The sequence below is a fragment of the Callionymus lyra genome, chromosome 19 (genome assembly GCF_982586985.1).
Source record: "Callionymus lyra chromosome 19, fCalLyr1.hap1.1, whole genome shotgun sequence".
Lineage (NCBI taxonomy): Eukaryota > Metazoa > Chordata > Actinopteri > Syngnathiformes > Callionymidae > Callionymus > Callionymus lyra.
In genome coordinates, this window is record NC_141836.1 from 3,616,637 (window position 1) to 3,628,968 (window position 12,332).

General features: G+C 45.4%; 2 protein-coding genes across 2 annotated transcripts; both read left to right on the forward strand.

The window, feature by feature from the left end:
- Nucleotides 1-382: 382 nt before the first annotated feature.
- pou6f1 (POU class 6 homeobox 1) lies at nucleotides 383-7,217 on the forward strand. The gene is made up of 11 exons (XM_087781712.1): nucleotides 383-773; nucleotides 2,734-2,812; nucleotides 2,875-3,013; nucleotides 3,074-3,207; nucleotides 3,274-3,502; nucleotides 4,669-4,841; nucleotides 4,900-5,022; nucleotides 5,083-5,313; nucleotides 5,557-5,677; nucleotides 5,736-5,901; nucleotides 5,970-7,217. Exons 2-11 carry the CDS (start codon nucleotides 2,759-2,761, stop codon nucleotides 6,316-6,318), a joined length of 1,719 nt encoding a protein of 572 aa, XP_087637838.1. The 5' UTR covers nucleotides 383-773; nucleotides 2,734-2,758; the 3' UTR covers nucleotides 6,319-7,217.
- A 340-nt stretch (nucleotides 7,218-7,557) lies between these two features.
- Nucleotides 7,558-11,851, forward strand: tfcp2 (transcription factor CP2). Its single transcript, XM_087781713.1, has 16 exons — nucleotides 7,558-7,777; nucleotides 8,025-8,229; nucleotides 8,302-8,453; nucleotides 8,567-8,643; nucleotides 8,707-8,812; nucleotides 8,914-9,020; nucleotides 9,085-9,237; nucleotides 9,307-9,417; nucleotides 9,482-9,570; nucleotides 9,652-9,724; nucleotides 9,805-9,913; nucleotides 9,982-10,072; nucleotides 10,143-10,243; nucleotides 10,922-11,064; nucleotides 11,147-11,198; nucleotides 11,259-11,851. Exons 2-16 carry the CDS (start codon nucleotides 8,108-8,110, stop codon nucleotides 11,294-11,296), a joined length of 1,524 nt encoding a protein of 507 aa, XP_087637839.1. The 5' UTR covers nucleotides 7,558-7,777; nucleotides 8,025-8,107; the 3' UTR covers nucleotides 11,297-11,851.
- Nucleotides 11,852-12,332: the final 481 nt, after the last annotated feature.

Genomic DNA, 12,332 nt, shown 5'->3' on the forward strand with positions numbered 1-12,332 from the left:
CTTGCACAGGTATACTATATAGTCTATAGGTATATATATATATATCTGTCTCTACGGGTCTGGTGAAAACTTATTGATGACTTTAAAGCCTTGTTTTTTGGCTCAGCTCGTGCACCTCTATGACTATATCAAAAGAAAAGATACGGCATGTTTGTTCAGCAGATAAACGACAATGTAGAAACAAAACAAAAAAGACGACAAGGACACAACTCTGACTTCATAAAACATAATCAATAAAAAGCTAGTTTCAAGAAGTAAAACGAGCTGAAACTTTAACCAACGTTAAAGAAAATAAAACTATCATTAAAGTCGATGAAATGATTGACATCTGTAGACAGCAGCAGCTGTCAGAGAGAGAATCAAATCTGTCCTGCTGACTAGAAATAACATTTATTATGCAGCGCAGCCGCCGCTGACAGGCCCTTCCTCCGGCGCACTGGCCCTTTAAGAGCCTCTCACTCCGGCAGACATTTTTCAATGCAAGATTTTTTTCCTCCTCTGCATAAATTATGCTCATGACGTAGTGCGAAAAAGATTCAAATCGGCGCATAATCGCGTGATTTTTTGCGGCGAGAAAAGATGATTTGGGAGGAAGATTCTGTGCGAGTTTGAGCCGCGCGTCATGAACTGTTCCCAGACCCGCCGCTCTGAACCAGAACCTTGTGATCCATGCAAATGCGTCTTTTGTGCGGATCCGTCTGGAGCTGAGCTGAATATTCAATAATGTGACCCACGAGATCCGGGACTCGGAGATCCTCGTTCGCAGCCGACAAGTGAGTAGAAGAGCCGCGACACTGCGGAGGAAACCGCGTTAATATGCAATGAAATTAGCATAATTTATATATTTATGATAAACAGAGGAAATACATGGGATTGGACGTGAGGTCTGGAGGTGATCCAGGTCTGGCTGTGGGTCTTGAGTCTAGAAGTGACCGAGTCGGCGAGACTTGATCCGGGCGTGTTGTTTTTGGGGGGGTGTGGGGGGTCTGCTGTCACCCGCACAACTTCTGACAGATCCTGCGCTCAAATGGCTGCTCCAGGTGTGAGCAGGTCCAGAACTCACCTGAAGAAGAAGTGAAGCTTCACCTGAAGTGCTGGGTGAAGAAGAAGTGAAGCTTCACCTGAAGTGCTGGGTGAAGAAGAAGTGAACCTGAAGAAGAAGTGAAGCTTCACCTAATGAAGAAGTGAAGCTTCACCTGAAGAAGAAGTGAAGCTTCACCTGAAGAAGAAGTGAAGCTTCACCTGAAGAAGAAGTGAAGCTTCACCTGAAGCGCTGGGTGAAGAAGAAGTGAAGCTTCACCTGAAGAAGAAGTGAAGCTTCACCTGAAGCGCTGGGTGAAGAAGAAGTGAAGCTTCACCTGAAGAAGAAGTGAAGCTTCACCTGAAGCGCTGAGTGAAGAAGTGAAGCTTCACCTGAAGTGTTGGATGAAGAAGAAGTGAAGCTTCACCTGAAGAAGAAGTGAAGCTTCACCTGAAGAAGTGAAGCTTCACCTGAAGTGTTGGGTGAAGAAGAAGTGAAGCTTCACCTGAAGCGCTGGGTGAAGAAGAAGTGAAGCTTCACCTGAAGAAGAAGTGAAGCTTCACCTGAAGTGTTGGGTGAAGAAGTGAAGCTTCACCTGAAGAAGAAGTGAAGCTTCACCGGAAGTGTTGGGTGAAGAAGAAGTGAAGCTTCACCTGAAGAAGAAGTGAAGCTTCACCTGATGTCTCTGAAGCCTGCGGAGACCGAAAAAGAGCAGAATATAAATACGTGTCGCCCTTGTTTTTGAATTATATTATAAATACATGAATATTATTCAATATAAAACTTCACAGCCAACCATTTTTATGTTTTATATTGAATAATATGGTTGTTATTATCTGGAGGTACAGCTGTGGATTTTACTCTAACCAGAGCTGAAAATAGACCAGACTTGTGACATGATATTCCCTCAGTTTATTGTCCAAGTTCTTGTGCGTGTTGGTAGAGAACCGTCTTCTCTGACTCTTCAGATGGTTAAAGAACGAAGATCTCATCAAAGTATGATCATGAAGATTTTATAGATTAAGCCCCGCCCTCTTAAAACACTATTTTTCTGGAGATTAAATCTTGTTTACCCACTCTGCTGTGGTTGTTGAAGCATAGGAGGTTTGTCACCGCGCGTCATCATTCCCGGAAGTTCCACTGCCAAGGGACTCGTTGTATAAACAAAGAGGGAGTGATTACAGCTGGAGGAGGAGTGAAGACGTTATTACATCATAATGGACTCTCGTAACCTCTCGTTCGCCCAGATTTCAGAGCAACTTTATAAAGTAATAAGTTTAAAACATGGTCATGATGAGGAACTTACTGTGACTTAGAGAGGAAGATTTCAACATTTACTACATGTCAGGAGAGTTTAACGTTAGTTGCTTTTAAACAACAAAAAGGTTCAGACAGGCTCCAGTCTCTCTTGACCTCGGCTGACCATCCTGGCCATGAGTTGAGTTTAAGACGAAAGAGCTAAAAAGACAAAAACTGCTCCATGACAATAAAACACTGTCATAAAGTCGAAGGGTTTACAAAATAACTCTGTCTTGTAACACAAAGTACAAACAGAATTAATGCTCATTTTAGCTGTATTTGTGTCAAAATATACCAACATTCCTCGTCCAAAAATGACTCAAAACAAAACAAACTTTAACCATTTAAACGTTTTCGATGGTCATTAACTTGCATTTTTTTTGTTCAAAGTCTTGTTGGATCTGTATGTTCAGGACGAGGGCGTGTTGAGGACGAAGCATGAGCAGCTCCAGTTCGTCCGTGAAGAATGAGCCCCTCACTGTCAACGAGCAGGTGAGGTCACTCAAGGTCAAACAAACAGTCATACACATGTATATTTCCAACACATCCTGCAGGTGATCGTGATGTCGGGTCAGGAGACCATTCGTGTTCTGGAGGTGGAGGTGCCGCCGTCGATGGAGGTCAAGAGTGAAGCCAGGGTGGAGCGACGCCCCGACAAAGAGGAGGCGGCGACACACACCCCGGCGGCAGCGGGTGAGTGAGAACAAGATGGAGGTTCTTCACCGACGTCCTCGGTGACAGATGTTCCTGCAGGTGACGAGCAGGTGCCGTCGACGGAGGCTCCGCCCCACGTCATCACAACTCTGACGCAAACCGTTCCAGTGTCGCTCGCTCAGGCGACCTACACTCCCGCGGCCACGCCCCTCACCGTCCAGAGCTGTCCTCAAGTACAACCTCCAGACACACCTCCTCCATAACCACAGCCTCGCTCACACCTGATGTTCTTGCCTCAGGTTCTGACCCAGGAGGCTCTCGCCTCCCTGATGACGGGCATGTTGGCCCAGACCAACTCTCTGGCGTCGCCGCTTCTCGTCCCCCTGAGCATGGGTTCCCTGGGGGGTCAGGGGGCTCTGGCTCTCCTCACTCTCCCGAACACCAACATGGCCACCATCCAGGGTCTCGCTGCCGCTGTCGCCGCTCCTGCTGGGAACCTGTTGAAGCTCCCTTTCGCCGGCCTGCCAGGTAGACCTGCACTGGTGTTGTGTACTTACGGTGATACTGTAGTAACAAGTATATATACGTGTAGTATTGTCCAGTACTTGACTCTGGTGTTGTGATAGTGTAGTAACAAGTATATATACGTGTAGTATTGTCCAGTACTTGACTCTGGTGTTGTGATAGTGTAGTAACAAGTATATATGTGTAGTATTGTCCAGTACTTGACTCTGGTGTTGTGATAGTGTAGTAACAAGTATATATGTGTAGTATTGTCCAGTACTTGACTCTGGTGTTGTGATACTGTAGTAACAAGTATATATGTGTAGTAATGTTCAGTACTTGACTCTGGTGTTGTGATAGTGTAGTAACAAGTATATACGTGTAGTATTGTCCAGTACTTGACTCTGGTGTTGTGATAGTGTAGTAACAAGTATATATGTGTAGTAATGTTCAGTACTTGACTCTGGTGTTGTGATAGTGTAGTAACAAGTATATATGTGTAGTATTGTCCAGTACTTGACTCTGGTGTTGTGATAGTGTAGTAACAAGTATATATGTGTAGTAATGTTCTGTACTTGACTCTGGTGTTGTGATAGTGTAGTAACAAGTATATACGTGTAGTATTGTCCAGTACTTGACTCTGGTGTTGTAGTATTTACAGACCACATGACTCTTGACGAAGTCGTAACTGCTTTCATTTGTTTTCAAACTAAAATATGTCCAAACATCAGCTTTAAAAGCTGCTGGACTCACTGTATCCTCTCATCCTCAGTTAGAGCCGGGATTTCATTGCTCTTTGAAGTCCATGCGGGCAGGTTAACGGGGCAATTATATTTTTACAAATAAATTTAATGGCCTTTGAATTTTATTTAAAAGATTTTCTCGGTTTTGTATTTTATAAAAAGTCCTTGATAACGCAGGGTACTTCAACTAGTACACCTATACTGTGTATATTTGAAAAGAGAATGGATACAGTATAGCAGAAACAATACTGCGATACATAGCCATATCAATATTTATTTAGTCTCCCCGAGCCTAGCCCAGTATCATAGGGCGAGAGGCAGGGGACACCCTGGACAGGACGCCAGTCTGTCGCAGAGCACAATATTTATATTATATATGGTATTCTCTCTTACCCTCTATCCTCAACCCTCCATGTCGAGCGCTCACACATGTCTGTGACGGTCCAGGTGCCACCATCTTCAACTCGGTCCAGAACGCTCAGCCTCTGTTCCAGTCGCTCCAGACGACAGTGCAGCCGCAGGTCAGCGCCGCTCATCTCCCAGCAGCCACCACTGCGTCCCCGCCCAGCATCTCCATGGCGGCCCTGCAGGCGGCCGGACTGGCCATCAACCCCGCCATTGTAAGTCCCTCCTCTCGTGGTCCTGGCTCGCTCTGGTCGTCACCGATGTGGTCCACAGATCAACGCCGCCTCGCTGGGGGCGCAGACGCAGTTCCTCAGCCAGCTCACGTCGACGCCCATCTTCACCAACGCCAACATGGCGGGCATCACCAGCCAGATCTTCACCAACGCCCAGGGCCAGGTGGGCGACCTATTCCCGGGAGCTCGTTTTTTTCTAGCTCACCTTGGTTCTTCTCCGCAGGTTCTCGGGACGTTGCCGGTGCTGTTGAACCCCGCCTCGCTGGCCGGAGGTGCTGCAGCCCCCGCTCTCCAGGGTCTTCAGGTTCAGACGGTCGCCCCCCAGCTGCTGGTCAACACCCAGGGCCACATCATAGCGGCCGTGGGCAACGGAGTTGCGGCTCCTGTCGCGACGACGGCGGCCGTTATGACGAAACCCGCCGCCCCCCCCACATCCTCCAAACCCAGCACACAGGTACCAAACTATCGTCATGAAGTCACCATTTTCTGACCTGTTTGTGGTGTTTCTTGTGCGATTAGCATGAAATATTGTTGTCAATTAACCTTTAGCTTTATTGCTATATTCAAGTGTAACGATATTAATCTAAACCTCTACTAGTCACGGTAAGAAAACGACCACCTATTCACTGAAGCGGAACTAATGACTAGAATCAAAGCTTCACAAATACTTCATCATCCCCTGCGTTTATATTTCTAGACAATGGTCACAGCTGTCACTCAAACTCCCGTCGCCATCGCTCCAAACCCGGCTCAGAAGCCCGGCTACACCAGCGGCCCGCTGAACCTGGTGGACATGGTGAAAGTGGGCGAGCTCAGCAGTAAGTTCCAGCTCCTGCTTCGTTCCAATCCTTTTTTTTTACATCCATCCTTTTCCAGAAACACAGAAGCTCGGCACAGAGGACGGGATCAATCTGGAGGAGATCCGGGAGTTCGCCAAGAACTTCAAGATCCGCAGACTGTCGTTGGGACTGACCCAGACCCAGGTGGGACAAGCCCTGACCGCGACGGAGGGTCCGGCCTACAGCCAGTCCGCCATCTGCAGGTCAGTCTTTGGACATTCAAACCATCGTCTCGGCAGAACTCTCAACGTTCCGACTCCGTTTGTCTCAGATTCGAGAAACTGGACATCACGCCCAAAAGCGCCCAGAAGCTGAAGCCGGTGCTGGAGAAGTGGCTGGCCGAGGCCGAGCACTGGAACCAGAAGGGCCAGCAGGATCTGATGGAGTTCGTCGGCGGCGAGCCGTCGAAGAAGCGCAAGCGCCGCACCAGCTTCACGCCGCAGGCCATCGAGGTTCTGAACTCCTACTTCGAGAAGAACGCGCTGCCCACGGGACAGGAGATCACGCAGATCTCCCGAGAACTGAACTACGACCGCGAGGTGGTCCGGGTTTGGTTCTGCAACCGGAGACAGACTCTGAAGAACACCAGCAAGATCAACGCCTTCCAGGTGTCGCTGTGATGGAGGAGCGGTCACTCACCTGAGGGATGATGGACAGCAGCTCATCAGGTGACCAGACAACAACCACCTGCTTCTGGATGTTCTTGGATCGCGGCGCTCGATAATCTGTGCTAGAAAAACAAGACACATGACAGTCTACGGTTACTGTTACATTACTATTTTTATTTTTGATCATTTTAATCACATACTAAAATGACTATTTTAAGTATAAATAAAACAATCAAGTTATCTTTATTCAAGTTTTACATTAAAGGTTTGTATACATGATTTGAAGTATTTTAAATTATATTCATTTGACTGAATAATATTAATAATCTAGTTATCGTAAGTTTATTTAGAATTATTTTAAAATATATATGACTTTTTTTCAGACTGAGAAAGGTTGATGTGATATGCAGTCGTGTGTGTGTGTGTGTGTGTGTATTTTTAAAAATGTGTCACATAAATGAGACATCAGTTTTTTTATTTGTTATTTAATTCTTAAGGAATTTGGTAAAAACCAAGTCAGAATTCAAAAAATTCACATGGAAATATCCGATTTTTAAAACAATATTGAATCATATTGATTGACTTGTTTGTGGATAACATCGTATCAAAACTGTTGAATGTGTCGCGTGTTTTCTAAAAATTTGTGCTAATGACTATTTTAACTCGATATTTGCACTTTAACTATGCCAGCGGTGTGAAAAAATATGTTGTTGATGTAGCATCTTTGTTCGCTAATCTGTTCCTTTCAAATAATAACAGTCTTGTTTACACAGCAAACAATATTTAAGGTGAACATCAGAAGTTAAAATGACAATTCAATCTTTCAGTCTTCGTGTTCAGAGGATGATTGAATACAGTGAATGAAATGACGTCGAGAATTTTTATGTACTTTTATTTAATCATGCAAATAAAACCTTTTATTAACGGCACAGTTTATTTTTTGTGTGAGTATTTGTGTAAAACATGTTTTGTGTGTGTTTTATAGTTTATTGAAGTGTAAACTTTACTGAAACATCTAAAGCAAATGTGCATGAGCTTAGAATCACGTGAACATACGAGGGTAAATCATAACTTTTAAAAGTATATGTCAAGTATAAATTGTTTTATTAAAAAAAAAACGTTTAAAATGAAGAATATTTATACTTCTTACCAATAAGCGGCGCTAATGCTCAGTCATTGCGTTGAACTTCCAATCCCGCGAAGAAGAGATCCGACCGGAAGTCTCGGCACCTGTTTCCGGCGGAGCTAAATAAACAAAACATTAGACAGGTTTCGTTTCCGTTAATTCTGGAGCCAGGTCAACGTTGCGAGGTTTTTCAAGTATTTAAAATGTCTCACTGGAATAATTTGTGGCCGTGAGCCCAAAGGAAACGAAGACTTGTTAGCATCCTGCTAGCATCCTGCTAGCTGTTTATCTTTACTCCTGTGAGCGACGTGATGGCGAGACACTGTTGGCGATTCTCCTCTTAAGGCAAGTTTCCCATCTTTAATTCGATAAAATATCAAGAACAATGACTTCATAAAACTAAAGACGGTCCTGTCTTCATCCTAAAGTGTGTGCGCTGGTGATTATTAGACCGTTATTACCGAAATACTCTGTATTTTCTTTCTAGAATGAAGGAACTCCCTCTAATGTAGCTTGTATGCTTAAAGAATAAAGAAATATAGTTGTTATATAAAGCTTGTAATTTGGTTTGCGATGTGACTTGTCAACTTAGGTGGCATCCACTAGTTCTGGATCTGAGCTTCTACAGCGGTAAATTCTTCCCCACCTGTCATCTCCATAACCATCATCATCACCATGGCGTGGGCTCTGAAACTGCCTCTCACCGATGAAGTCATCGAGTCTGGACTGGTCCAGGACTTCGATGCTAGCCTGTCGGGCATCGGCCAGGAGCTCGGCGCCGGTGCCTACAGCATGAGGTAGAGTTCTGCGGGGAGAAAGTAAGAGGCATAATAAAACAACAAGTTAGTAACAAAGTGTGTTTGGGTCAGCGATGTCCTGGCCCTTCCCATCTTCAAACAGGAAGAGTCCAACCTTCCTCCCGACTCCGACAACAAAATCCTCCCTTTCCAGTATGTCCTGTGTGCTGCTACGTCGCCTGCTGTCAAACTGCACGACGAGACACTCACCTACCTCAACCAAGGTCAGATCACAGTATTGACCCCGAGGACACGTGCCATAATACTGATACAGTACACACTTATAAACATAGTACGCCTACATATAAATCTGTTTCCTGTGTCTCTGTGGTTGCAGGACAGTCGTATGAAATCATAATGCTCGACAACAGGAAGATCGGCGAGCTCCCGGAGATTTCTGGTAAAATGGTCAAAGTATGTTTCGCTAAGAAGCCGCAAGCTTGTGTTGTCACGGAGACTAAACCTCTCGTCCTCCAGAGCATCATCCGTGTGGTGTTTCACGACCGGAGGCTGCAGTACACTGAGCATCAACAGCTAGAAGGCTGGCGCTGGAACAGGCCTGGAGATCGTATCCTGGACCTGGGTGAGCTTTTTTCAATGTCTTTCTAAAGTAACTTCCAGAAAGACTTTCCAAAAAAAATGCATTAGCTTGATTAACTAATAGTACTTTTTGTTGTCTCTCAGATATCCCAATGTCAGTGGGAATCATTGACCCACGTGCAAATCCCACTCAGCTAAACACTGTAGAGTACCTCTGGGAGCCCTCCAAGAGAACCTCTGTTTTCATCCAGGTACAAGGACCGGCTGCTCCCGTGGGTTCATGTTCAGCCACAATGATCTGATTCCGTCTCCCAGGTCCACTGCATAAGCACAGAGTTCACCATGCGGAAGCACGGAGGCGAAAAGGGGGTTCCCTTCCGGGTCCAGATCGACACCTTCAAGGAGAACGAGGGTGGAGAATACACCGAGCACGTGCACTCCGCCTCCTGCCAGGTCAAGGTTTTCAAGGTAGGGAGCCGACTGACTTGGACGCGTCTGGACTGTCGGACTCACCGCAGCAAAACCGTGCGCTGTTAGCCCAAAGGTGCCGACCGGAAACAGAAGACGGACCGGGAGAAGATGGAGAAGAGGGCGCCGCAGGAGAAGGAGAAGTACCAGCCCTCGTACGAGACCACCATCCTCACAGAGGTCGGTGCACGAGTGGACGTCTTGACGAACTTATCGGTTGACGATCGTGTGGGTTTTCCTTCAGTGTTCCCCGTGGCCTGAGGTCGCGTACGTCAGCAACTCGCCGTCGCCTGGTTTCAGCAGCCCACCCGCTAGCTTCCCTGTCGCGGAGGGGTGAGTTCTGTCACCACTTTCAAAGTCCCGTCAACTAACATCTCGAAAGAACTTGAGCACAAACGTCTCTGATGATTGTAGGAACGTAGCTTGTCTGTCCAGAAACGGATCTCCCATCCACCAACCAGAACCAGTGGCTGTTCCTGTCATAGATGTAAGTTTTCTCACATATGAAATTCCTGCATCTTTCAACCATTGAATTGCCTTTTTTAAAACCAACCTTTCCTCAACAAGGAACTCTTGTTCCAGAATCTATTACCAACTGCGACACCTCCGGACGCTCAGCAGTGGTTGCTAAGGAACAGATTCTCGCCCTTCTGTCGTCTGTTCACCAACTTCTCAGGTGAGATGACGACGGTAAACATTCAATGTTTTTACGGAGTTTGTGACGAAATCCATTTGATGTTTCAGGTGCAGATTTGTTGAAGTTGACCCGGGAAGATGTGATCCAGATCTGCGGTCCTGCCGACGGGATCAGACTGTTCAACGCTCTGAAGGGACGGTGAGTCTCATCGTCTGACCGATCGTACAACGTTTATTCATGGTGTGTGTGTGTGTGTGTGTGTGCGCAGGGTTGTGCGACCTCGACTCACGGTCTATGTGTGCCAGGAGTCTCCGCAGTCTCGCGACAACAAGCATGAAAATGGAGACTCGAACAACAGCACCTTTTATGGTAGATCTCACTCCCTTCCTTCATTCTTAATTTTTGATTAGTTTGTGATCTATGCTGTGTCTCAAATCACATACTGGCGTACTCAAAGTTAGTATTTTTAGTGCGTAAGTGTGTCTCAATTCTTAGTATGCGAAATTTAGTGCGCCATGCACACTAAATTGGCACTAAAACACCCACAAAACTGAGCATGATTCGATGGACACTAACCACTCTAAACGGCCGCCATCTTAGATAAATGCATATATATTCATATACTTACAGGTGTATTTTCCGCAGCAGCAGAAGGATGACACGTCTTCGCTGCTGATACCAGCTTAAATATCTCGCGAATATTTCGATTCTCATATTTTTTCTTTATTTCTTTTTCCAAAGTTGCAAAACGTGCTGCCAGCAGGTGGCGATAGCGTTCAAACAGCTGGTTGAAACCATCGTTAAATAGTAGTAGAAGAAGAAGCTGTCGCGTCAATTCCGGTTAGTGCGTAGCAGCAGAGTTTGATTTGAGACATACTATCTGTGGAGGATTAGTTACTTGTTAGTACGAACACTATCCTGATGCATACTAACTTCTAGTATACTAAGAGAAGTATGCGATTTGAGACACAGCACATGTCTATCAGTGTTTTCTTCTTCTCGTATTAACTCTGACTGAGTTTTAAAATCACGTGGCGCCCCCTACAGTCTATCACGCCATCTACCTGGAGGAGCTCACCGCAGGCGAGTTGACGGAGAAGCTCGCTCAGCTCTTCAACATCTCACCTCGACAGATCAACCAGATCTTCAAGCAGGGACCGACCGGGATCCACGTGCTGGTCAGCGATGAGGTGGCGCCCCCCTTTTATATCTTTTCACCCCCTTTTTTTTATCACCGACGCTCGTGATTGACCGTCCTTCTTCTCTCCTCAGATGATTCAGAACTTCCAGGACGAAGTCTGTTTCATCCTGCACACCATGAAAGGTAAAAACTCTTGTGCTCCGGATTATTGTTGCCGAACTGATCCCGTCTGTCTCTCCGCAGACGAGACGAGCGACGGCTACCACATCATCCTGAAGTGAATCCACCTCTGGGCGCGGGTCCTCTGGGAGGAACCTGCAGCTACAGCTCCCTCCTCCAATCACTGTTACCGCCGTGACCTTCTCTCCCGTGTTTGTCGTGACTGAACCTGAACCATTACAGAACCGCAGCAACTCGTTTACTCTTTTGTTGTGGCCCCAAAACACATGTTTGTCTCCGATTATGTTTCGATTAAAGCAATAATACCCTTTAAAGGACGACCATCCTACATGATCCGCTTTCAACAAGACCTGTTGGAGACAGGATTTTTTTTTAAAGTTTACATAATAGTCGCCAACATCGTTGGAGTCCGAATTCCCGACGACTCCTTTCACTACGAAGTACTTTAATTGAAAAAAAAAAAAGTTATAACGACTTTGAATATGTCGTCATGGGTTTTTAATGGCTTCTTATTTTTGTATGTTACCACTAACATGTGAACTGATGGGATGTTAGTCAGAGTCTGTTACTGCTCACAACATCTTTAGACATCTCGTCATCTCTCGTCACCCCTGGTGTCTCTGTGATCGTCCGAAATAAAGTTTTTATTATTCTTACTCTGTGTTCGATTGTCAGAAGCGTGTTGTCGTGGGAGTTAAGCACATGGAATGGCCTCCATTTTGTTGTAAAAGGATCCACACTCGCAAGTTCAGAGCAGACATTTGTTCAGGCTTTTCCTTGATTTTCTGGAACTCCTGTTGTGTATATATACTTTATTGACTATTGTTTTGATTGTTTAAGCGCTTTGTGACCCTGGTCTAGAAAAGTACTCTATAAATATAATTGACTTACTTACTTACATAATGAACATGTAAAATCATATTTTGCTTAACTCAGTCTGAATAAAAACATTTAAAATACATTAATATATTAAAATAAATAGTTTTTCTAGATAATAAATATCCTTTTTGTATCACGTTTCGTTTGTAAAGCAGGAAGATTGAGGTCATTGAAGGCAGACTTGCTTCAGAGCTGCACAGAGAAAACTCCATCTCCCAGCATGCCTCGGCGCCGGCTACGCTCGTGACGTCACAATGA